The 25,790-nt window shown below is 47.9% G+C and overlaps 1 protein-coding gene across 7 annotated transcripts in view; it reads left to right on the top strand.

Annotated features, from left to right (window-relative positions):
- Nucleotides 1-25,790, top strand: part of mylka (myosin, light chain kinase a) — a 316,681-nt gene that overhangs the window by 266,159 nt on the left and 24,732 nt on the right. For 6 of the 7 annotated variants that reach the window (XM_067987458.1, XM_067987459.1, XM_067987462.1 and 3 more), the window contains 5 exons: nucleotides 5,693-5,992; nucleotides 6,558-6,590; nucleotides 6,685-6,778; nucleotides 6,910-7,113; nucleotides 16,967-17,184. In XM_067987458.1, coding sequence (XP_067843559.1) covers nucleotides 5,693-5,992; nucleotides 6,558-6,590; nucleotides 6,685-6,778; nucleotides 6,910-7,113; nucleotides 16,967-17,184 — 849 coding nt within the window. Of the gene's footprint in view, nucleotides 1-5,692; nucleotides 5,993-6,557; nucleotides 6,591-6,684; nucleotides 6,779-6,909; nucleotides 7,114-16,966; nucleotides 17,185-17,491; nucleotides 18,860-25,790 lie in introns of those variants that run through there. The other variant, XM_067987464.1, reaches the window with a different exon arrangement.

Raw genomic sequence — 25,790 nt, 5'->3', positions numbered from 1 at the left:
CAACAAAATTCACCAACTTGCACCGGTGTGCAGACACATTTATTTACCTACCTTGCGGACCCCCTCAAACGTACATCTTCCGGATGGGGGCCGCCATAGCTGCAGTCATGACCTCCTCGGAGGACGAACAGCATCACCAGCCTCGCCGACCACACCGTCCACCTCTGACATGTGGAGCTCCACAACACAGTGCTGTGACACATCCACCTGCACAGCAGGAGGGAGGGCAACGGCAGAGAGAGATGCGTCGCTGAAGGCACTACCCTCACCACAGGGTCTACAGACCGAGGCTCAGCTTTCTGGACCTCTCTGAGCAGCAGTACACACGGAGGCTCAGAATCACTCGACATGTAGTCGTGGACATCTGCAGCCTCCTTCATGCCCTGCTGCTCCCGGCTGGCCCGAGCAACATCTTCTTACCTGTCGCTGTCAAAGTCACCACTGCCCTCAACAACTTCTCCTTCACATCCTTCCAGCGTGCCACCGGGGACATCGCCGGCGTCTCTCAGTCGTCTGCACAAAAGAGCCCTGCAAATACACCTACACCCACTCTGCATTAACACAATGGGTGGCATCAGTTGTGGGTCTTCATTATGATCCTCAGGAAAGGGCATTATTGCACAAACCAGACAAGATTTGCAAAGACATGGCAGTAGTGGTGACAATATAATATGTGATGTGAGTTGAACAGAAATCACATGTAAGTAAAAACCATGACAAACCCTCAAACACCCTTGTGCATCCCCTTAATGCTCACGACACATTTGCCTTACGCTTCCTACTGCACATATGTGATGCATGCCCTGTGGCTGCAGCACAGGTAGTGGCAGGTTGAGTGAGGCTGACCATGAAAGAGATGCATGAGAGGGTGAGTATGAGATGGAGCCATGAGATTGTATGAGGATTGGGTTGAGTGGTAGTGGCGGGATGAGTACTGGCGAGGTGAGTAAGTGCAGGTAAGATGAGGATGAGGTTCGAGTGGATGTGAGGAGTGATGTGACAGAGTAGTGTTGGCAGTGCAGAAGGAGATGTGGGGTGGGGGCGGTGATGTGGCAGATGGAGTGTAGGGGAATGAGTAAGTGTACTTACTTCGGCTGACCTACTTAGGTCATTGGAGCGCCTCCTGCACTGTATGCAGGTGGGCGATATGTTGGTGGTGCAGGTGACCTCCTCTGCCACCTCGATCCAGGCCTCCGTGGTGGCAGAGGCAGGCCGCTTCCTCCCGCCCGCCGGGGAGAAGATCTCTGTCCTCCCCCTCCTCCTCACCCCATCTAATATGACCTGGAGTGAGGCATCATTAAACCTGGGAGCAGCCTTTCCCCTGGGCTGCTCCATGCTGTAATTTTGCCTATTTGGTGGAAGTGTTCAAAATCATGAAGGGTTTAGATAAAGTAAATAAATCAGTCAGTGGAGGTCTGCCCCTTTAAATAGGGCTCCTCCAGCTAACAGCCTACGAAGCGGGTGCGCAGTCTGCCCGCTGCGCAGCTTTCCAGCGCAAAACCCGCAAGCCAAGGTAAGTACCTTCAATTAAGCTGCGATTGCGCGCGGAGCACCCCGAATTCACTGGGCGCGTTACCCACGCGCCCAGTCAACCCCCCGCTGCCAAACCGCCTCCCTCCTAATATCGGGCCCCTAGTGTACAAAAGCAAGGAAGTTATGTTAAACCTTTATAAAACACTGGCTTGGCCACAGCTGGAGTATTGTGTCCAGTTCTGGGTACCGTACTTTAGGAAGGATGTGAAGACTTGAGAGGATGCAGAAAAGATTTACTAGAATGGTTCCAGGGATGAGAGACTTCAATTATGTGGATAGACTGGAGAAGCTGGGGTTGTTCCCCTTAGAGCAGAGAAGGTTAAAAGGAGATTTGGTGGAAGTGTTCAAAATCATGAAGGGTTTAGATAAAGTAAATAAATAGAAACTTTTCCCATTGGTGGAAGGGTCGAGAACCAGAGGACACAGATTTAAGGTGATTGGCAAAAGAACCAAAGACGACATGAGGAACAGCTTTTTTACGCAGCAAGTAGTTATGATCTGGAATTCGCTGCCTGAAAGGGTGGTGGACGTAGATTCAATCGTGGCTTTCAAAAAGGGATTGAATAAATACTTGAAAGGAAAATATTTGCAGGGCCAGGGGGAAAGAGCAGGATAATGGGACTAACAGCCCATCGAGCCCATGCCGGCTCTTTGTAAGAGTAATTCAGTTAGGCCCATTCTCAGGTGGGTGCTTCAGCCAAACTTCTCAGGACCCTTTCCCAATATGGCAGCGGCTGAAGCTCCAGCATAAAAAGGTGGTAAGGGATCCAGTACCATTTTCAGGCCACAAACACCCCATTTATAAGCCTGTTGGAGGCCCTTAAAATCAATTGTAAACAATTTTACAACACCAAGTTATAGTCCAGCAATTTTATTTTAAATTCACAAGCTTTCGGAGATTTTCTCCTTCCTCAGGCAAATGTTTCAAGATCTCCTTGAAGCCTACGCATTTATACATATTGAACAATACATGGTGTTTACAGACTGCCCCTGCAACTGCCCGTTGCCAAGGCAATCACCGTGTTCAGACAGAGAGGTGTTACCTGCAGAACCCCCGAATACACATTCAACAAAAAAACAAACAGGGAAAAAAAACAGAGAAAAAAAAAACACAGAGAGAGGCAGAAACATCCGGAAGGCAGAGAGAGCCAGCAAATGACCCATTATATTAAAAACAGATAACATTTGTTCGCTGGTGGGGTAACGTGTAGCGTGACATGAACCCAAGATCCCGGTTGAGGCCGTCCTCATGGGTGCGGAACTTGGCTATCAATTTCTGCTCGACGATTTTGCGTTGTCGTGTGTCTCGAAGGCCGCCTTGGAGTACGCTTACCCGAAGGTCGGTGGATGAATGTCCATGACTGCTGAAGTGTTCCCCGACTGGGAGGGAACCCTCCTGTTTGGCGATTGTTGCGCGGTGTCCGTTCATCCGTTGTCGCAGCGTCTGCATGGTCTCGCCAATGTACCATGCTCTGGGGCATCCTTTCCTGCAACGTATGAGGTAGACAACGTTGGCTGAGTCACAGGAGTATGAACCATGCACCTGGTGGGTGGTGTCATCTCGTGTGATGGTGGTATCTGTGTCGATGATCTGGCATGTCTTGCAGAGGTTACCGTGGCAGGGTTGTGTGGCGTCGTGGACGCTGTTCTCTTGAAAGCTAGGTAGTTTGCTGCGAACGATGGTCTGTTTGAGGTTGGGTGGCTGTTTAAAGGCGAGTAGTGGAGGTGTGGGGATGGCCATAGCGAGGTGTTTGTCCTCATTGATGACATGTTGAAGGCTGCGGAGAACATGGCGTAGTTTCTCCGCTCCGGGGAAGTACTGGACGACAAAGGGTACTCTGTTGGTTGCGTCCCGTGTTAGTCTCCTGAGGAGGTCTATGCGATTTTTTGCTGTGGCCCGTCGGAACTGTCGATCGATGAGTCGAGCGTCATATCCCGTTCTTACTAGGGCGTCTTTCAGCGTCTGTAGGTGTCCATCGCGTTCCTCCTCGTCTGAGCAGACCCTGTGTATTCGCAGGGCCTGTCCATAGGGGATGGCCTCTTTGACGTGGTTAGGGTGGAAGCTGGAAAAGTGGAGCATCGTGAGGTTGTCCGTGGGCTTGCGGTAGAGTGAGGTGCTGAGGTGCCCGTCTTTGATGGAGATTCGTGTGTCCAAGAAAGAAACTGATTCTGAGGAGTAGTCCATGGTGAGCTTGATGGTGGGATGGAACTTGTTGATGTTATCGTGTAGTCTCTTTAGTGATTCCTTGCCGTGGGTCCATAGAAAGAAAATGTCGTCGATGTATCTGGTGTATAGTGTTGGTTGGAGGTCTTGTGCAGTGAAGAAGTCCTGCTCGAACTTGTGCATGAAAATGTTGGCGTATTGGGGTGCGAATTTGGTCCCCATGGCTGTTTCGCACCCCAATACGCCAACATTTTCATGCACAAGTTCGAGCAGGACTTCTTCACTGCACAAGACCTCCAACCAACACTATACACCAGATACATCGACGACATTTTCTTTCTATGGACCCACGGCAAGGAATCACTAAAGAGACTACACGATAACATCAACAAGTTCCATCCCACCATCAAGCTCACCATGGACTACTCCTCAGAATCAGTTTCTTTCTTGGACACACGAATCTCCATCAAAGACGGGCACCTCAGCACCTCACTCTACCGCAAGCCCACGGACAACCTCACGATGCTCCACTTTTCCAGCTTCCACCCTAACCACGTCAAAGAGGCCATCCCCTATGGACAGGCCCTGCGAATACACAGGGTCTGCTCAGACGAGGAGGAACGCGATGGACACCTACAGACGCTGAAAGACGCCCTAGTAAGAACGGGATATGACGCTCGACTCATCGATCGACAGTTCCGACGGGCCACAGCAAAAAATCGCATAGACCTCCTCAGGAGACTAACACGGGACGCAACCAACAGAGTACCCTTTGTCGTCCAGTACTTCCCCGGAGCGGAGAAACTACGCCATGTTCTCCGCAGCCTTCAACATGTCATCAATGAGGACAAACACCTCGCTATGGCCATCCCCACACCTCCACTACTCGCCTTTAAACAGCCACCCAACCTCAAACAGACCATCGTTCGCAGCAAACTACCTAGCTTTCAAGAGAACAGCGTCCACGACGCCACACAACCCTGCCACGGTAACCTCTGCAAGACATGCCAGATCATCGACACAGATACCACCATCACACGAGATGACACCACCCACCAGGTGCATGGTTCATACTCCTGTGACTCAGCCAACGTTGTCTACCTCATACGTTGCAGGAAAGGATGCCCCAGAGCATGGTACATTGGCGAGACCATGCAGACGCTGCGACAACGGATGAACGGACACCGCGCAACAATCGCCAAACAGGAGGGTTCCCTCCCAGTCGGGGAACACTTCAGCAGTCATGGACATTCATCCACCGACCTTCGGGTAAGCGTACTCCAAGGCGGCCTTCGAGACACACGACAACGCAAAATCGTCGAGCAGAAATTGATAGCCAAGTTCCGCACCCATGAGGATGGCCTCAACCGGGATCTTGGGTTCATGTCACGCTACACGTTACCCCACCAGCGAACAAATGTTATCTGTTTTTAATATAATGGGTCATTTGCTGGCTCTCTCTGCCTTCCGGATGTTTCTGCCTCTCTCTGTGTTTTTTTTTTCTCTGTTTTTTTTCCCTGTTTGTTTTTTTGTTGAATGTGTATTCGGGGGTTCTGCAGGTAACACCTCTCTGTCTGAACACGGTGATTGCCTTGGCAACGGGCAGTTGCAGGGGCAGTCTGTAAACACCATGTATTGTTCAATATGTATAAATGCGTAGGCTTCAAGGAGATCTTGAAACATTTGCCTGAGGAAGGAGAAAATCTCCGAAAGCTTGTGAATTTAAAATAAAATTGCTGGACTATAACTTGGTGTTGTAAAATTGTTTACAATTGTCAACCCCAGTCCATCACCGGCATCTCCACACCTTAAAATCAAGCCTCCCGTGTCTCTAATTTATAAAACAAAATGTAGAGGAGGTATATGAGAAAACCCATTAACAGTGAATGAAGCAGCTGGAGTACATATAAAACTGTTTGATTTTCTTACATTTAAATTGTATAAAATTGCCTAAATTAAATCTTGCTTTTGACTTTTCCTTTTTTCTATACACAGACAGACCCGAACCACCTGCTGGAAAACCGTGCTCTTCTGACATCCGTAGTTCTACCCTGACACTGTCATGGTACGGTCCCACGTACGATGGTGGGAGTGTTGTTCAATCCTACAACGTGGAAACTTGGAATTCAGTGGAGAAGCAATGGACAGATCTGACCACCTGTCGCAGCACATCCTGCAGTGTCTGTGATCTAAATCCTGACAGAGAGTACAGATTCCGTGTCCGAGCTGTTAATGTCTATGGGACCAGTGAGCCAAGTCAGGAATCTGATTTGGTCAGAGTGGGAGACAAAGAAGGTTAGCTCTACCTAAAGGAAATAAAATGAACTACACAAAACTTTCTCTCTAAGTGATACATATCTAACAGATGTAAAGATTTTTCATTATCACCATTTGTTCAGCCCTGTTAAATAGTGTTGCTTACATCTGGATTTCTTTTATATTATGTTGATTTACAAATGCCTTGCTGAGAAAGATTGTGCACAATAAAATTCTGAGATTTCTTCCGCACGGAAAGAAATCTTGTTTCTTTTCTCACAAAAATGTAAGCTCCTAATTTAAACCATGTGCTGTTACTCGGGATTGTGTCATTACACTGAAGTTGACAGTCATAAAGTAACCAAAATACCATTTGATGTTCAAACTCTGACCTGAAACTGAGGGAGTGTATACAGATTTGATGGTATTCCTGTTAATATTCACAGATGCTTTTAGCATTATTTTATAAAATGCTTAAATGGAATTTATGGATTTATTAGCTGCCAACTGTTTATACTTTTAAATATGTTTCTTACACATTTATATTTTCAGACATTATCATTCTATTTCACTCTGGTCTAACTTTGTTTCATTTAATTTTAAGAGCACAAAGATGAAGCTGATCTATCTGATGATGGTAAATTTATTTTTCTTTCTGCTTAATTGCCAAACAATCACAATTATGGGTAAGATCTGTGTTATGGTTTACAATGAAAAATATTACCTTTCAGATGAAAAAGGTGGTGAGCCAGATTATCGTGATGTAGAAGTCAACACAAGCGAAAAAATCGCAGAATATTACGATATACTGGAAAAAATAGGAACGTGAGTGCCCCTATTAATATTACAATAGTAACCGTTACCCGATTTCACAACATCTTTATCGACAATATATTCCATTATACAGCATATGTAAAGATTTTTCATGTGTGAAAAGTGTTGTGTCCTGTCTACAGGGGAAAATTTGGACAAGTTTTCAAACTTGTTGAAAAGAAAACTAGAAAAGTTTGGGCAGGAAAGTTTTTCAAAGCTTTTTCTGCGAAGGATAAGGAAAATGTGAGGCAAGAAATCAGTATTATGAATTCACTGCACCATCCAAAACTTGTTCAATGTGTTGATGCCTTTGAATCAAGGTCAGACATAGTCATGGTCCTGGAAATGTGAGTAATACAAAATTCTTTTACTTTGCTTGTTAATTCTGTGCATGATGATAAAAATGATCAATAAGAGATTGATTGAAAGAACTCAAAACCAGTTAAGAGTACAAATTAAGGGAAATGGGTGGCACAATGTGCAAGCGCTCTTTCTCCCAGCAAAAACAATTAACTCCTTTGAAAAGGGGCTTGATAAACCTTTGGTTTGGAATGGGTTTGATGAGGTAGGACCAAATATTGTTTGGAAGACAGGAGAGGTTGAGTAGTAAAGTTATAAGGATGGATGAATGTTTTGTTTTTTACATTATAATCTTTGGGGATCACAGTATGAGTGTGGTGGAGTTCATGAGTGCAGTGGATTGTACAAAATCTGTGGAAGGAGGAGGCTTGTAGGGCTAAATGCCCTTTCTCAATTCATGGTTTCTAATGTTTTCATTTCTGTGACCACTAATCAAATGTTCACCAGACTGTTGGAAAGAAGTCTCCTTTCTCTTGGCTGCATGGGTCCTACCTGAAATGAGTTTAGGCTGTCTCAACCCAGTTTCTAATGAGCATCATTACATAGCATAAAGCTGTCTACAATTCAGCACAAATTGGTATCAAATCAATAGTCTTACTTCAAGAGGCTGCCTGGTGTTAGTGGATAAGTTCACACTGATGAAATAGTGGCTGTTCTTCTGAGATTGGGGGTTATACAGATTATTGAGCCCTAGTTTTAACCTGGGGTGGGAATTGGGGGTGCAGACAGCAATCCATCTAGCTCCCCAGAGTGTGAGGCCCAGACGATTTTAAAACCTAGCCTCAGTTAAATAATGCTGAACTATCTCCTGCCTGAAGCTGGTGGGAATAATGTCAACGTCGGCAGGCAGGAGCGGGAATTGGGGTGGGAATTGGACGCAGCGAGGGATCCAAGGGAATGACCCCTAACATGGGGTTAATGCTGGGGGGGTTTACCAACCGATGCTGGTGCTGGGAGGGAGAATAAAAGCCGGATCTGGGGAGGCCCAAGGATTCCTTGCGGGGCCCAGAGAAGCACTCATGCCCCTCCTAGCCCACAAGAAATCCTCACATAAAGTAAAAAAATACATACCTTGGGCTCTTTTGTCCACTCTACTGTCTCTTGGCAGTTTTTCTGGCAGCTTTGGTGCTATTTGGGCCTCCCAATTTCTGGAGTTAAAATCACGCTACAGGGCTGATAACATCATTGGGCCACGAGTTCAGCATGCTAAACGCTTAGGACGTTTTATTACATTAAATGCGCTATATAAATGCAAGTTGGTGTTGTTGTTAAATATCCCCACTGGGTTGGCAGACCCTCCTGCACCTAAATTCTGCCTTGATAAATTTATGGGTGGCTGGAATGCATCGGGAATGCAGCATAACCCCCACTGCCACTTTAACGGCCTGCCCGCCATGTTCATGCCATGCGGACAGGTTTAAAATCGGGACCCTGGGTTCTGAATACAGAGAACTTAAATCTGTATTTGATTGTGCTATGTCAGAACTGTGAGTGCTTGATACTGACATATGATGAACAAAATGGAAAAATGTTGCATTTCCCTACAATGATGAGTCCAAAACAAACCTCCAAAAATATAAATTTTGAAGAAGTAAAAATTAAAAACAGCATTCATTTCAATGTGATTTTGGGGACAGCAGAGCTGGATTGCATACGTGAAAAAAGCAATATTTTTTATCTTTGGGAGCTAAGCTCGAGATTAACTTTGACGGAAAGGATGAAAGTTTTTGACAGTGTTAAGGGGTCATAAGTAAAATATGTTTGGCTGGTCCCAGACTGACGTGGAATGAAATACATCTATTTTATGAAGCCATCCCAATTTTGGCACTAAATTGGCAGCCACGCTTTAAGGTTGTGAAGTCACTGTTTCAAAGTGGAATGATTCTCTGGGGATGGCATTTAAGCATTCTGCCAGGGTAATGGAAGGTTAGCTCTGCATTGTATCTGGGCCGTGCCATACCTAACATAGGAATGCTTGATGTAGCACTAGTTGCAAATGCAAAAAAAAATGTTCCATTACCCAGTGCTACCATCTATCATCTACAATACTCACTATGGATAAGAAATGTATGCAGCTTCAAAAGTTAAGATGCAATTGGATTACTTTCCTTTTAGTGTAGGAAAGTGAAACACCTCCTTTAGAATATACAGTAGCAACTTTTATTTTCAGTTGTTTTAACTTAATTGACAAGTAATCTAATCTAATTCCTTTCTTCTTTGAGCAGATCTGTGATCGCTGGTCTGTGCCGGCTTAAGGCCTGAGCCAAATTTGGCTTCAGGCCTCACTGAAATGCCGCTAGTGAGCTGCTACAATTCTATAGTATCATAGAATCGCTGAGAGGGGAAGGAGAACTGAAATTACAGGTCTCCATAACGCAAAAGGGACAAATATATTAATTACTATTTTCTTCAGAAGGCGGAAGGTACTTTCATAGAATTATAGAATCATAGAAAGGTTATTGCATGGAAGGAGGCCATTCGGCCCATCGAGTCTGCACCGGCTCTTTGCAAGAGCAATCCAGCTAGTCCCACTTCCCCGTCCTTTCCCCATAGCCCTGCAAATGTTTTCCTTTCAAGTTCTTATCCCGTTCCCTTTTGAAGGCCATGATTGAATCTGCCTCCACCACCCCCTCGGGCAGTGCATTCCAGATCCTAATCACTCGCTGTGTAAAAAAGCTTTTCCTCATGTCACCTTTGGTTCTTTTGCCAATCACCTTAAATCTATGTCCTCTGGTTCTTGACCCTTCCGCCAATGAGAACAGTTTCTCTCTGTCTACTCTGTCTAGACCCTTCATGATTTTAAATACCTCTATCAAATCTCATCGCAACCTTCTCTGTTCCAAGGAGAACAACCCGAGCTTCTCCAGTCTATCCACATAACTAAAGTCCCTCATCCCTCGAATCATTCTAGTAAATCTCTTCTGCACCCTTTCTAAGGCCTTCGCATCTTTCCTAAAGTGCGGTGCCCAGAACTGGACACAATATTCCAGTTGTGGCCAAACCAGTGTTTTGTAAAGGTTCATCATGACTTCCTTGCTTTTGTACTCTATGCCGCTATTTATAAAGTCCAGGATCCCGTATGCTTTTTTAACCGCTTTCTCAACCTGCCCTGCCACCTTCGACGATTTGTGCACATATACCCCTAGATCTCTCTGTTCCTGTACCCCTTTTAGAGTTGTGCCCTCTAGTTTATATTGCCTCTCCTCATTCTTCCTACCGAAATATATCACTTCACAATTTTCTGTGTTAAATTTCATCTGCCACATGTCCGCCCATACCACCAGCCTGTCTATATCCTCTTGAAGTCTATCACTATCCTCCTCACTGTTTACTACCCTTCCAAATTTTGTGTCATCTGCAAATTTTGAAATTTTAAAGTGAAATTATTCCTCTTAGGCTTTACTTCACCTTGAATGACACAACCAGAAACCTCTACCTTGATCACCTAAAACCCAAGTGATTGATTTGTTCTGAGTGTATAACAAATGTAGAACAATTATTGAACTGCTGCATTTCAGTTGGAATATGAGAAACCTGCTCTTAAGCCTAGCCATGCTGTAAGCATTGATACTTATTCTTTGCAAATACACTCACATTCTCTTATGTGCGTTGGCAGTTGAATTTCTAAAATGCCACACACCATTACTAGCCTTAACCAAAGTAAAGACCTAGCCCTAGAAATTCCAGCAAGAACAAAGAACCCAAGAGACAGTCAGCAGCTCAAGCAGCATCTGTTGAGAGCGCACAAGTCAGTTGACGTTTCGGGTATTGAACCCTTCCTCAGACAGATGCTGAGCATCTCCAGCGTTTTCTGTTTTTGATTCCGGTTTCCAGCAGCTGCAGTATTTTGCCGTTTGTTCCTAGAAATTCTACACCATTTTCAGCATAATTTCAGTGCATAAAAGGGGAAAGTAACTTCTTTGAGTTTGCACCAGTTTCCATCCCAAAATCAATTCCCCCAATATTTCCTTGTGCTTTTCGGCCCTTCTTGTGATCTGCCCGCCCAGTCCGTAGTGAGCTCATTCACGTATAATATAATGAGGGCTTGTGGCGCTGTAGCTCTGAATTTCCTACATCTATTCTCAGTGCACTCTGGCTAAGTTAGATTGAGAATTATTAGGAATGGAATCATCTGAGACAGACAGAAGTGAGAAGTTTGCAAACCTGAAGAGCGTGGAGAGTTTCAGTAGCAATTTCTGCAGCTAGGAATGCCTTTTAGCAGTGATTGTTTTTTCTGACTACACAGACCTGGACTTGTTTCTCACTGCTTCTGACAATGTGAGACCAGTGGGAGATTTTCACCCCAAACCCCCACCCCACCCACAGTGACGGCTTGTCAGGAGCAGGTATGGCATTCGCTATGGGCATACCCTTATGTGCCATCATCATGGAGGAGGAGGAAAAACAGCACAGGATGGAGCAAAGGACAGCCAGGCAGCATCTAAGGAGGATGGACCCCACCAGATAGGCGCATCACAGCTTATATGAAGACCTTAGTGAGGAGATGCGTATAATGAGAGTGCACTTCACCAAAGAACATAAGAACATATAAGAACTAGGAGCAGGAGTAGGCCATACGGTCCCTTGAGCCTGCTCTGACATTCAATAAGATGATAGCTGATCTATGATCTCAACTCCACTTTCCCACCTGATCCCCATATCCCTTGATTCCCCTGGAGTCCAAAAAGAAACAGTAGGGGAGCTCTGTCACCAAGTGCATGAGGACCTGCATCCATAGTCACCTGCCCGCATTGATTCTGTGGCTATAAGTGCCAGTGCTACCTCCCTCCACATGGCACAAGTGACCTTTTTAGTAGGTTTCCTGCCAAGAACACCCAGCCCTCTAGCTCTCCTGTGTTCTGTTTCATGCAGCAGATTTTACAGCTCAGAATATGTGAAATTGTGCCATCTTCTCCTCTGCTTCTGTGCCACGTCCTTGGCTCTTCTTCTCTTCTTCTCCTACCTGTGTCAAGCTCTCTTGTGTTAGACATTCTTTTAAAGTGGCAGAAAAGCAGTCATGAGACATTAAGTCCAGCAAGCTGACAGTAAACTCACTGAGCCAAACACTGGGGGAAAATTTTTTTTTATAAGGCCTATTATCGGACATGGGTAGCGCGATCCACTATTAACCCACGCCCGATGGCCGCTACGCAGGCAGTATGTGAATTTCAAGCTGCCAGCTACTTACCATGATAGTTTTGTGCAGCCAGTGCTACCCGTGCTTCTGAGAGGCAGCACGGAGAATGGGGAAGCCCGAAATGGGTGTGCTCAGCGCACATTATCAGCAGCCTGCACCTCTTAAAAGTGTAGGTGCACATTTTGAATGGGACATGCAGAGTCCACTGGAAGGAGGGAAAGATGGCCAGAAGGACAGCAGGACCAGCGCGAGAGCAGGCCCTACGCTTCTCCAATGATGCACTGGAGGCCCTGGTGGACGAAAAGAGGGCCAACACGTACCCACAGGGTGGCAGGAGACCCTCCAGACTACAGCCCTGCAGGCATTGGGAGGCTGTAGCCCCAGGAAGTCAATGCCAGGAGCATTGCACCACGCACGTGGCTGCAGTCAACAATGATTTGACACGAGTGGTCAAGGTGAGTGAACGCAAGTGGCACATCCTGTCAACTGCACCACTGCTCCACGCATCACACCCCCCATCACCCACCCACCAACAAACACTGACCATCTATATGCAATGCTGCACTCGACATGCTGCATCTCACCCGCGCATCGTACCACACTTGCAGACCATACAACCACCACTCACAGGTCACACACGCTGGTAGCTATTCGACCATGACAGGCACATCACCCAGACACCTTGCAGGATACTCATTGACACACTGCCCTCTGTCTTGCAGGAGTAGGTGGCGTATGACTGCTGGCAGCGGAAGAGACCTGAGAGAGGACAGGCTTGCCTACACGTCCTCACCCCCTTGGAGGTGACTGTCCTTCGGATCATTGGCTGAGCTGCTGCTGCAGCCGTGACCACATACCTCGCTGGAGGTCCCGATGAAGGGGGTCTCTGCATATCTAATGCTCCTTCTCATTTCCCACATCTCCCTCCTCCCATAATCTTTTCTGACTCACGTGCTGCAGATGCTGTCTGCACACACCTCTTACTTGCTCCTCTCCCCACAACTCAACCTGTTTCCCTTTGTCATTGCAGATACCCAAGAACATGTAGCAGCACCGTCCAAGGAGGAGGAGGAGGACGACACTGAAGCCACACCGTCACTCAATCTGACACTCACATCCACCAGCTCAGAGACTGACACTGTGCGTCCTTTAGAGGTTAGGTTAGAGGAGGGATCTGCACGTGGTGAGACACCGAGCACAAGTGCGCAGGAGCCTGGGGTGGGGGGGTGCGTGGGGAGTGAATGCCACAGGTGCCAGCTTGCCGGAAGGTGAGGTCGCTCACTAGTTCTGCTGCAGAGGAGACAGATGAGGCCTTCGATGCCCAGGCTACAGACGACGGCCAAATGCTTGGGGCACTGGAAAGCCAGCCAGAAAGCCTGCGCACAATGACAAGGGACATGGAGGAGTCCAGCTCCAACTTGGCACAGGGCTTTGCGCAGAACTTGGAGCCCATCCTTTTCAACATGGAACGGGTGGTCACCTCCATCAGCGCACCTGTGGAACCCACCATGACGCAGCGCCTGATGGCCGATGTCACAGCTTCCATTGCAGCACAGACCGATATCATCAAAGTTCTACAAGCTACAGTTGCAGCTCAGACTGCTGCAATGGAAGCTCAGACTGCTGCTATCATGGCTCTGGGATCCACTGTGGAACGGGGCTTCCAGGGCGTCACAGCACTCCAGCAATCTGTTCTCCAGCTCATCACCAGGATTGCTGAGGCGCTGCTCTGGGAGAGTGGCAGTGACGCCATTGAGGTGGAACCTGCTGTTCTCTCTCAGGACGACAGCATTCCTGCTCCCACCCCTGCCACTCTGCCAATCCCCTTGTTGTTGTCCATCAGCCAGCCAGGCCAGACTATTGCACCCAGGCCGAGATGGTGCAGTCTGAAGCCGGGCCCTCCCGGCCCAGAGCTGCTCGAGGTCATCCTACAAGGCCATCTGCACGCTCCTCCATTGAAGGCCAGCAGCCTTCCACCACCCATGCTCCAGCCACTGGGGATGCACCTCGTAGGAGCACTAGGATAGGTAAAGGCACACGAACAACAGGCACTAAGGGAATGCACAAGGGTGAATAGTTCTGTTCTTTTTCCATAATTTGGTTTGTTAATTGATAAATTTGCATTTGGTGGTGGTTTTTATTTCTGTGATGAGCTAAGGGGGACACCAATGTGTAATCAGATGGAGGGCGGTTTGATAGTTATGTGGGAGCGGACAAGTGGGGAGTATAGGATTGGTGGGGAGTATAGGATTGGTGGTGAGTATAGGATTGGTGGTGAGTTGGGGGATGTGGTTGACATTATTGATAGCAGGCACGGATCAGGCAAGCACGCAGAGCCTTTGCAGACAAGGCGTGTCTTCCCTGTTGCACCCTTGTGTCTTCCTCCACTTCCTCTTCCGGCTCCTACCCCTCCTCTTCCTCCTCCTCCTCCTCTTACTCTGGCTCAGGGTCTTCTCCGCTCATTGGTGGCAAGGGCTGGTCCCTCATGATGGCGAGGTTGTGCAGCATGCAGCATACCACCACGAATCTGCCCACCTGCTCGGGAGTACTGCAGGGCTCCTCCAGAACAGTCCAGGCAGTGGAAGCGTTGTTTGAGAAGGCCTATGGTGTGCTCCACGATGTTGCATGTGGCAGCATGACTCTCATTATAGGCCTGCTGTGCTCGTGTCCGTGGGTTCCTGACCGGTATCATGAGCCATGGCGTGGGGGGATAGCCGTTGTCGCCCAGTAGCCAGCCTTTGATTTGCCGAGTCTGGTGAAAGATAGCTGGCACGTTGGACTGCCGCATGACGAAGGCGTTGTGACTGCTCCCAGGGTAGCGGGCATCGACTTCCATGATCCGATGCATGTGGTCGCACACCAGCTGCATGTTCAAGGAGTGGAAGCCCTTTCGGTTGACGAAGATGGACGAGTTGATATGCGGGGCGTGCAGTCAATGGCACCGTGCACCATGGGGAAGCCAGCAATGTGAGTGAACCCCCGTGCTCGCTCATTCTGCATGTCTGTGTCAAGAGGGAAGGTGATGAACCTGTTCCTCATGTGGTTCAGTGTGTCTGTGACCTCCCTGATGCAGCAGTGCACTGCATACTGCGAGATGTTGCACATGTCGCCAGCAGAGGCCTGAAATGATCCTGAGCCGTCGAAATTCAGCTCCGCGGTTACCTGCACAGCCACAGGCAATGCTGTCCTCACCCTGCTCTGAGGCTGCAGTTGTGGCCGCACCAGTTGACAGATCTCGATCACGGCCTCCTTGGTGAACCTCAGCCATCAGATGCAATCCTCCTCGCTCATGTTGAGGTAAGAGAATTGGTCCCGGAAGACCCTCATTGGATACAGCCTCCTGCTCAGTGCCCTGCGCCTCCTCCTCCTCATCCTCCGTCTCCTCACAGCTTGACCTGCTGTGCGTGGCCTCCCTGCAATCTCCCAGTCGTGCTCAATGCCCCGCGGGAGCACTAGCAGACCACCCATGGTCGCCTGGAATGTTGTGCAATCACGGTTGTAACTTTCCGACCCGTAAGGCAGTACCTGCCAAACCACTCTCAAATGTACTGTAGGAACTCTCAATGAGTTTAGAGAGCCAGAAGCAATAATCCAGCAACTAATCTGTAAATCCTGCAAGGTCCCTTTAAATAACTCTGGTGGGTCATCCAGGCACTCTAAGACATGTTCAGGTGTGCGTCGTTAAGACTGTGCATTGAGTTGAGCGTTAAGGTCCAAAATGGTGTGTATCACCTTAAATCAGAGTTGCACACTGATTGTACGTGTTTTCTCACTACTTTACATGCTGCCGGTGTTCTATATTTGCGCATGCGCTAATACCTAAACCAAGATGGTGTCCAGCGCGCATCACACTGGAAACGTGCGTGCACAGCCAAGACGCCATCTTGGCACTTCGGGAAGCTGCGTATCACTGAAACAACGGGCACTACACTGCCCAATTTCTAGCCCATTGTTCATAATTACCTGCACCCGCAAACTGCTGCTGCACTCTTCAGCTAGAACTGACTCTTAAAAGGCTGCATTCACCCCAGCACATGCTTCCTATTTTGCATGGGTTTTAGTCAGTCACTGCTTCAATGGATATGCACATGAGCTGACCCACAAAATTCTGGTCTAAATACCTCTCCAAACCATCAGTGGGCAAAACTCATTTTCCATTGGCGTAAAAGCAGTGCAGTTCACCATGTGGAATTTATAGGCCCTCTGTCCAGATCTCTGCTGAGTGCCATTGCAATTCTATACATAGACATTGTGATATTGCTAATTTTTGTCTTTGGAACGTAAATATCATGAATATGACATTGGATGGATCAGATACAGGTGATACAAAAGGGTGGTTTGGGCTACTGACATATACAGTTTTCCTCTCTCACTGCTTCCATTGGCATCTCCCTGCGGTGTCTTCACTGTGTGGGCTGCTTTTCTCGTTGTAGTAATGCTACCGATATATAGGTCCTCTCAGTCGGTGGTACCACGACAAATAAACTCACCGTTTTTTCCAAATTCAACATCATCAGAGACCTCGCCCGATTTTATGCTCCATTGAAGTCAATAGATCCGAATCCCAACAAAATGTTAAAAATGCCTAACAATGTAAACCCGCGTCCTACTAATCAATAGCTGGATATTCAACGTGCTAAACTACTGTGCTGTTCCCCATTGCTTCTTCAGTTGTTCACACAATGTAATTTCTTGTCTCACAGAGTTTCAGGAGGGGAGCTGTTTGAAAGAATAATCGATGAGGATTTTGAGTTGACTGAGAGGGAATGCATCAAATACATGCTACAAATTAATGAAGGGGTGCAGTTCATCCACAAGCAGGAAATTGTACATCTGGACTTAAAGCCAGAAAACATCATGTGTGTCAACAAAACAGGAGCAAGGATAAAGCTTATTGATTTCGGACTTGCCCGAAGATTAGGTAATAATTCCACTAGAATACCAGCTTCGATAACTTTGTCATATTTTATATTGCTGTTTGATGTGAATCTGTGCATGAGTGATCCTACTGAATGTTGGTAGGCCAGAGAGCTTTCAGGTTCGTTAACTTGGACTCATATGGCTGACAGGTATAAGGGGCATGATTTTAATAAGGTGACGGAATGGCAGCGGGAGTGGGGGGGGGGGGTCAATGGCCGCGAATAATAAAAATTTACCGTTCCCCACGCAATCGCGACTTAATTGGTGGCCATTAATCTTGTTTCCGGGTTTGCCGTTCCGAAAGCTGCGCAGTGGGCGGACTGTGCACCCTCATGACAGGCTGTCAGCTGGAGCGTCTGGATTTAAAGGGCCATTGCTCCAATGGATTTTACTGGAGCAAGGAGCAAGAAGACCCAATGGAGCAGCTCAGGGGCAAGGCTGCTCCAAGATTCAGCGATGCCTCACCTCAGCTGTTACTGGCCAGGGTGAGGAGGAGGAAGGAACTATTTTACCCGGCCGACAGGATGCCCCTGCCATCAAGAAGGCCTGGCTCGAGGTGGCAGAGGAGTCACGAGCAGGAATAACATATCCCGCACTTGCGTCCAGTGCAGGAAGCCTTTCAATGACCTAACTAGGTCAGCAAAAGTGAGTACACTTACTGATTTTCCTGCATTCCGTGTTCCACATCACCCCCCCCACCTCACATCATTCTGCACTGCCAAGACTACTCCATCACATCACTCCTCACACCCACTTAAGGCTCATCCTTAACTTACCTTCACTTCCTGAGCAAGTCCTCACCTCCCCATTTGTGACCCCACCACTACCACTCACCCCAAATCCTGATCCAATGTGATGTCTTTGTCTGATACTCACCCTCTGATGCATCTCTTTCACGGTCAGCCTCTCCCAAAGCAAGGCATTCATCGGCTGACCACTTCACCCTCACTCACTCACACATCTGTACTTTCTCCCCTTCTAGAAGAGAGCGCAAAATGCACACGAGAGGGCGAGGACTGGAGGGAGGGTCACAACAAATAGTGGTCCTCACAGAGGCGGAGGAGGAGGCCCTGGAGAACCCTTGGTTGCCTGTCTGTCGGAGACGCCAAGACTGTCACCCCACAAACGTCTGGTGACACAACTTTAACATTCATCACACACAACGTGAATTGATGTTAACAATGATTGGCATGTTGAACACTTCAGTATGCTCATCGCAACATGACACATCTGCGATGAAGCTTAATATTGCCTTCTGTTCTCTTACAGGCCCCTCAACGACCGTAGTGACAGGAGAGGGCGATTCCTCAGAGGAGCTGCTGGCCTATGAGGGCTCACTGTCACACCTTAGTGAGCCATCCACCAGCGCAGATACTCGCACCTCGGTGGGTCCTAGTACTCAATTAGTTGGGATGGCACCTGGTGAGTCACCACAATCATATGAGCACGAGCAGACACTGGTGGCAGGGGCAGCTGTGGAGAGTCCACATCGGTGGATGCACTCCTCTCCAGGCTCTGCTCAGCTGGACACAAATGCTGAACCCTGGGGGCCATCATTTAAAAGGAGAATGATCGAGGAACAACAGCAGGTACTGGAACAGGTGCCACGCACAGTCTCCACAATAGCGCAGAGGATGTAGGAGTCCAACTCCTGCATTAGTGGAATGGTGGTACAGGTACGTGTGGGAATCTCTGAGATAATGTCACAGGGACTTAAGCAACTGTCTAAGATAGTGTCGCAGATAAGTGCGGGAATGTCTGCGATGGAGAGAAGTCTAGCCTTCCTTGAGCTTCAAGAACGGCTCACAAATGAGTCCATTCAGGCCCTGACAATGGCTGTTCGGACTCAGGGTGAACAACGTTCTGCCGCCTTAAACAGGCAGACAGAAACTTTACAACTGGGCTTCCAAGGCATCATACATGTCCTCCAAACTGTTCTCCAGCAGGGTGGTAGGAGTGATGTGGCCCTGGCCCAGGAGAGGGACGGTGGTGAAAAGGGACATGGAAGTGGGGATGCCACTCAAAGCGTTCCCAGGTGAAGCAGTCTTTGGAGGGGCCCTCACGGGCTCCAAAACCCAGAAGGCATAGGCCGAAAGCATCTAAGCAGTCCGGCCATGGACATGAGCAACCTGCCACTACCTCTGCTGTAGTCACAGGGGATGCACCACGTGGAAGCGGTAGGAAGAGAAAGGCTAAGGATTTGTGATCACGAAGGGTATGCACAAGAGTGTCTGACAGACTGTCATGTTTTACATTTATATTTAGTTTTAATTAAAATCATATTAAATGTTATCATTCTCACCACAACTGCCACGTCTTGCCCATTCTTGACTGCCTTTTTTGATAGTGCCCTTTAATGGGCTTCATCGTGAAAGTTGACACTTGATGCCACCCAGTGGGTGACTTTACAGTGGGTGTATGTGTAGTTGTAGCACTGTTTTGTGCAGGGTGGGGGGGGAGTGGGGAGGGGGGGGCTGGTGTTGGCGCTGGTCTTTCCAGGTAGTGTGAGGACTGGGCTCTTCTCACTTTCTGATCTTGTGAGAACCGTTCGCCTATGGCTCACTCCTTGGCCTCACGAGCAGCCAGGCGAACCGCTGCTCTGCCCATGGATTCCTCCTCCTCCTCCTCCTGCTGCTCCTGCTCCTCCTCAATGCTCATTGCAGATGTGGATGCTGGATGAGGGCATGGGGCCTCATCAACCGGTACCCCTCTCTGTTGCACCATGTTGTGCCGAACACTACACACTACGATAATGTGACCCACTCTCACTGGTGCGTATTGAAGCGCTCCCCCAGAACGATCGAGGCACCAAAATCGAATCTTCAGCAGTCCTATCGCACGTTCAATTACAGACCTGGTGGCGATGTGGCTGTTGTTGCATCGATGCTGTTCCTCGCTGATGGGGTTCCTCAGAGTTGTCATCAGCCACATGCGCAGGTGGTACCCCTTCTCCCCGAGGAGCCAGCCCTTAAGGCTGTTTGGTGCATGAAAGAGGTCCAGGAATTTGGATTCCCTCAGAATGAATGAATCATGGCAGCTGCCGGTGAATCTCGCACACGTGAAGAAATCTTTTGCAGTGGTCACAAACGAGCTGAGCGTTGATGGAGTGATACCCCTTTCTGTTGATGAACAGTCCTGGCTCGTGTGGAGGTGCTCGGATTGCTAGATGTGTGCAATCGATTGCACCCTGTACCCTGGGAAGCCAGCCACAGAGTGGAATCCCACTGCCCTCTCCGTATGGCTGAGGTCATCCTTGGGGAAGTTGACGTAATGCGAGGCCCTGCGAAATAAACCGTCGGTGACCTGCCTTATGCACTGTGGGCAGATGACTGAGAGACGCTGGCGATGTCACCGGTGGCACCCTGGAATGATCCGGAGGCGAAGAAGTTGAGGGCAGTGGTCACTTTAACTATGACGGGTAATGAGATGCCGCCAGGCCCAGCCGGGAGCAGCTCAGCATGAAGGAGGCTGCAGATGTCTGGCACTGGCAACTCACTCTCAGCCTCCGTATGCGCTGATCCTCAGAGAGGTCCTGGAAACTGAGCCTCGGCCCGTAGACCCACTGACGAGGGTAGTGCTTCCTACGACGTCGGTCCCTCTGTTGTTCCCCTCTGTGCTCTTGTGCAGGTCCCTGTGGCGCAGCTCTGTGTTGTGGAGCTACAAGTGGCAGAAGTGCACGCCCTGTCTGGTGAGGATGGTGATGTTCCTCATCCTCGGATGTACTGATAAATGCAGCTATCGCACCCCCCCATCCTGATGGTGTCAGTTTCAGGGGGTCCGAAAAGTTGGTAAATATGTGTAAACAGAACAATTCTGAGTGGAAACCAAGAATTTTCAGTCTAAACACAAAGATCTCCCAGCCAAAAGTTTGTCTGGAAGAACTGAATCCCCTGTTGCAATAACTGACCTTTTACCCCGTCTGTCAAACAGGGATTTAAATGTCCAAATGGCTGCTGGCTGGAACCCACCAACTTTCCCATGGCGTGTTTCACACAGCACGGGAAATACGTTAAGGCAGCGTTGAAATCTCTTGCCTTCATACTTAATTGCATTTATGGATTTTTTAACTACTTTAAATAGTTGAATTGCTGCTTTAATTATCGGGTTCGGGAACAGCGCTGCACCCAGGTGGCTCTGGGCCATGTGCGTTCTTCGTCGTGTTGGAGCCAGGATTTCTGCCTGCTCCTCAAAAACATGATTTTATTTGCTCCAACGCACCCTCAGCTTTCTTTTAAAATCGTGCCCATGATAACTCTTTTAATACACTAATAATGTATTTATCTCCCAGCCATGAAATGTAATTCTTAACTGCAAAGAATTCAGTCAGCTGCAAAGAAAGTGTCATATTGCAAAAGATTTAGGCAGGAATCAATTTCAGAATCTTCATATTTGTCCATACGTCTAAGGCTTGGGGACAATGGATAATTGAGAGGGTGCAGATAAAAAGATCATGTTTTATCTATAACATGTAATGTGTTCTCTACATTTTAAATAGGTCTCTACAATTTGCATTTACAAATTACAAATCTACTCACCTTAGATGATTGGAGGAAGTGTTTGTGGCACATGAATAGGGCAAGTGTTGTTGGCACACAAAAGTGTTTGGGGCAGATATTTGTATGATGGAGTCTAAACACAAGTTTTTGTTCTATATGAAGGGGGTTACCACATAAGGACTTTTGTTCTGGCAAAAGGTATCAGGGCAGCTTTGAGAAGGATTATTCTTAATCTGCACGAAAGCTTTTCAATTCAGATATGGTGGTCTCTTGTAAATAATCAGTCTAGAGCATAAAATAATTCTGAATTCGATCATATTTCAGCAAAGTGCTCAGAATGTGGAGAATGGACAATGCTCACTGATGTCGAAAGTGATACTTTTCTGATGTTAAGTCAAATTGCCTTGTTCAGCCAATGTGTTAACACTGTCTAACCTTTATTTCAACTGCAATAGAGCCCACTTAATGAAAATCTGATAACTGAATAGTTCACTTAAATGAATGAAATCCAGGTGCACCAATCCCTTTCATATGATTTTCCCACCTGGAATTTTCACTGCCTTGGGCCATCTCCCGTCCACTGCCTTGGGCCATCTCCCGTCCACTGCCTTGGGCCATCTCCCGTCCGCTGCCTTGGGCCATCTCCCGTCCGCTGCCTTGGGCCATCTCCCTTCCGCTGCCTTGGGCCATCTCCCTTCCGCTGCCTTGGGCCATCGCCCGTCCGCTGCCTTGGGCCATCTCCCGTCCGCTGCCTTGGGCCATCTCCCGTCCGCTGCCTTGGGCCATCTCCCGTCCGCTGCCTTGGGCCATCTCCCGTCCGCTGCCTTGGGCCATCTCCCGTCCGCTGCCTTGGGCCATCTCCCGTCCGCTGCCTTGGGCCATCTCCCTTCCGCTGCCTTGGGCCATCTCCCGTCCGCTGCCTTGGGCCATCTCCCTTCCGCTGCCTTGGGCCATCGCCCGTCCGCTGCCTTGGGCCATCTCCCGTCCGCTGCCTTGGGCCATCTCCCGTCCGCTGCCTTGGGCCATCTCCCGTCCGCTGCCTTGGGCCATCGCCCGTCCGCTGCCTTGGGCCATCGCCCGTCCGCTGCCTTGGGCCATCGCCCGTCCGCTGCCTTGGGCCATCTCCCTTCCGCTGCCTTGGGCCATCGCCCGTCCGCTGCCTTGGGCCATCTCCCGTCCACTGCCTTGGGCCATCTCCCGTCCACTGCCTTGGGCCATCTCCCGTCCGCTGCCTTGGGCCATCGCCCGTCCGCTGCCTTGGGCCATCGCCCGTCCGCTGCCTTGGGCCATCTCCCGTCCGCTGCCTTGGGCCATCTCCCGTCCGCTGCCTTGGGCCATCTCCCTTCCGCTGCCTTGGGCCATCTCCCGTCCGCTGCCTTGGGCCATCGCCCGTCCGCTGCCTTGGGCCATCTCCCGTCCGCTGCCTTGGGCCATCGCCCGTCCGCTGCCTTGGGCCATCGCCCGTCCGCTGCCTTGGGCCATCGCCCGTCCGCTGCCTTGGGCCATCGCCCGTCCGCTGCCTTGGGCCATCGCCCGTCCGCTGCCTTGGGCCATCTCCCTTCCGCTGCCTTGGGGCTTCTCCTGCTCTGCTGTCATAACTTTGGCGGAAACCCTGTTTGCGTGCATTAACTGGGTACTCACAGAACTACCGGTAAAGTTACGGTGACAAAGCAAGGGAAGCCCTGAAGGAATTCCCGTCATTTATGTCAATTAAAAAGTCGTCAACTGCAGCTGTGCTGAGCCATCAAAATTTACCTGGTAGCTACAAATCTCTACAATACCTGGAAGCAGTTTTCAATATCACAACTTACTGAACAGTTGATCAGTTAGCTATGATGTTCCGCCCTTGGTTCATACATCCTGCTCTGTGCACTCTTTTCTTCCACCACCTGGGTATCACACATTCATCACACTCTATGCTCTCTTTTTTCATTCACCAGATCCAGTCATTCAGCCTCCTTCTTCAAGCCAAAGACCTGTGCTTTCAAAGTTCTACTGATGTATTCATCCCAGCCAACATGTGCTGTTAGAACACCATTACTGGCTTTTCAGTCAACTGTGGTGTTGATATCAGTTTTTCTGTTAACAATAAGGGCAGCAGCGAAAGAAAATTGGAAGATTGTTGGAAAATAGCTTAATAAGTAAATAAGTTTTGTTGGCATAAAAACAGAAAATGCTGGAAACACTCAGCAGGTCTGGCAGCATCAGTGAAGAGAGAAACAGAGTTAATGTTTCAGGTCGATGACCTTTTGTCAGAACTGGAAGAAGTTACTTCTTCTATAGGTGCACTTTTTCACTGGCTCTACAGAAACTTATTTTCATTGTCTCTGTGGAGCTCGTAAATGGTCAAAATTGCCAAAATTGTTTCATTGTGGAAAGCCCTCTTTATATAGTTCAGTTACACCAAAAATGTCAATTTGTTCCCCTGATCTCCCTGTAAGTTTTACTGTTCAAACTGAGAGTTTTCACCAACCAAAAATCTGAATTAAATTTTGATTGCTTATAAATCAGCCCCACTGTTTCAATTAGCACTTTAAGCTCTGTTGATATTTGCACCCATATGTCAATCATCACACTATCAAATCAGGAGAAAATGGTTATTTGATCTTCTGGAAGTTAATTCTTTATAGAAATATCTTTTTACTTTTTAAACATAATGCATATGTTTATAAACCTTTGTTGACAAATTTCTGAGTGTAATGCACAAAGATTTTCCTCATATTTCTTTTAAATTCCCCACAGTTTACCTAAAATTTCCTGCTAAATTCTATTCACTCTGTTGAAGAAGTTTTCTACTATCATTGAGTGTAAAGCAAAAATTATCCCTTACAATAGCAATCAGGAAAAAAAAACTCCATTGCACAAAAAATATTCCTTTTGCAAGATATTTTTGCCAACATTTTTTAAACTGTTTGAACTAAAATGACTTTTTCTACAGGCAGCAAACTCACACCTCCAGGAGAGAAGGGAGAAAATTAGAAGAAAAAGGATTTAATTTCCGATCATTCTGCCATTTCCAAATATGTTGTCAAAAATGTGGAGAAATCTTTTTCAATATCTAAAATTTATAATTTGTCAATAAGTTGCGCACTAATTATTCGAAAGATCACAGTTGGATATGTAAGGAGAGTCACAGTTTTTGGGAACACTTTTTAGCATTCTTTGAAAACATTTGTCGTAATTGTTGAAAATAAATTTCAAGAGGAGTGAACACAATGGGATTGATTTATAACTTCCACCCAAAACAGGCATGACGTTGGCCGAGCTGCTGAGCACTCAGTGAACACTAGCGGGCAGCTGGCCACACCGGAGGGTGATATGTCCAGCGCCTCCATGGCCAATCTGAGCCGGAAGACAATAGTAAAAGGGAGGGGAGCTGCACTAGGAAGGGCCCAACCGGTGACTGGTAACAGCCCTCTGTATTTTTGTGGGGCCAGAAGATGCATTTCTGCTACCCCTGGCAACTCAAGAATTCCCTCAAAAAAGTTCCAGATTGTTTTTGGAGTGGCACCACCAGTTAGGCTACTCACTGCCTGGTACAAATGGGGGCAGAGCATGCGTAGCGCGCACTCCGCCCATTTTTACTTGAAATTTGTAATTGGGGTCCCACAACCAAGTAGGACCCCTATTTACTTATGTAAGAAGTCTATTTCAGGTGGGAGTGCTGTGCACTCATTTACAGACGAACCTGAAAATTACATCAGATGGGCCATGAGTATTCAAGGGGCAGCCAAGGTGCTCCCCCGATCTTTCACTGCCAGATGTCCATTTTACATGCAAGAAACAGGCAGGCGGAAGTTGAAAGTGGCCCTCAATGTCATTTGATTTGGGTTTGTAACAGGTTTTTCTCACAACCAAAATATTGTGGATGCTGGAAATCTGGAATAAAAACAGAAAATGCTGGAAATACTCAGCAAGTCAGGCAGCATCTGTGGAGAGAGAAGCAGAGTTAATGTTTCAGGTCGACAACCCTTCATCAGAACTGGAAGAAGTTGAAGATTAAACAGTTTTTAAGCAAGTACAGAGCCAGGGAAAGGCAGGGGGAGGAAAGAACAAAAGGGAAGGTCTGTGAAAGGGTGGAGGGCAGGAGTGATTAAATGACAAAAGGGAT

This window comes from Heptranchias perlo, chromosome 7, assembly GCF_035084215.1.
Source record: "Heptranchias perlo isolate sHepPer1 chromosome 7, sHepPer1.hap1, whole genome shotgun sequence".
In the NCBI taxonomy this organism is placed as follows: Eukaryota; Metazoa; Chordata; class Chondrichthyes; order Hexanchiformes; family Hexanchidae; genus Heptranchias; species Heptranchias perlo.
The sequence above is the reverse complement of the archived record's forward strand: the minus strand, read 5'-3'. Positions and strand labels throughout refer to the sequence as shown.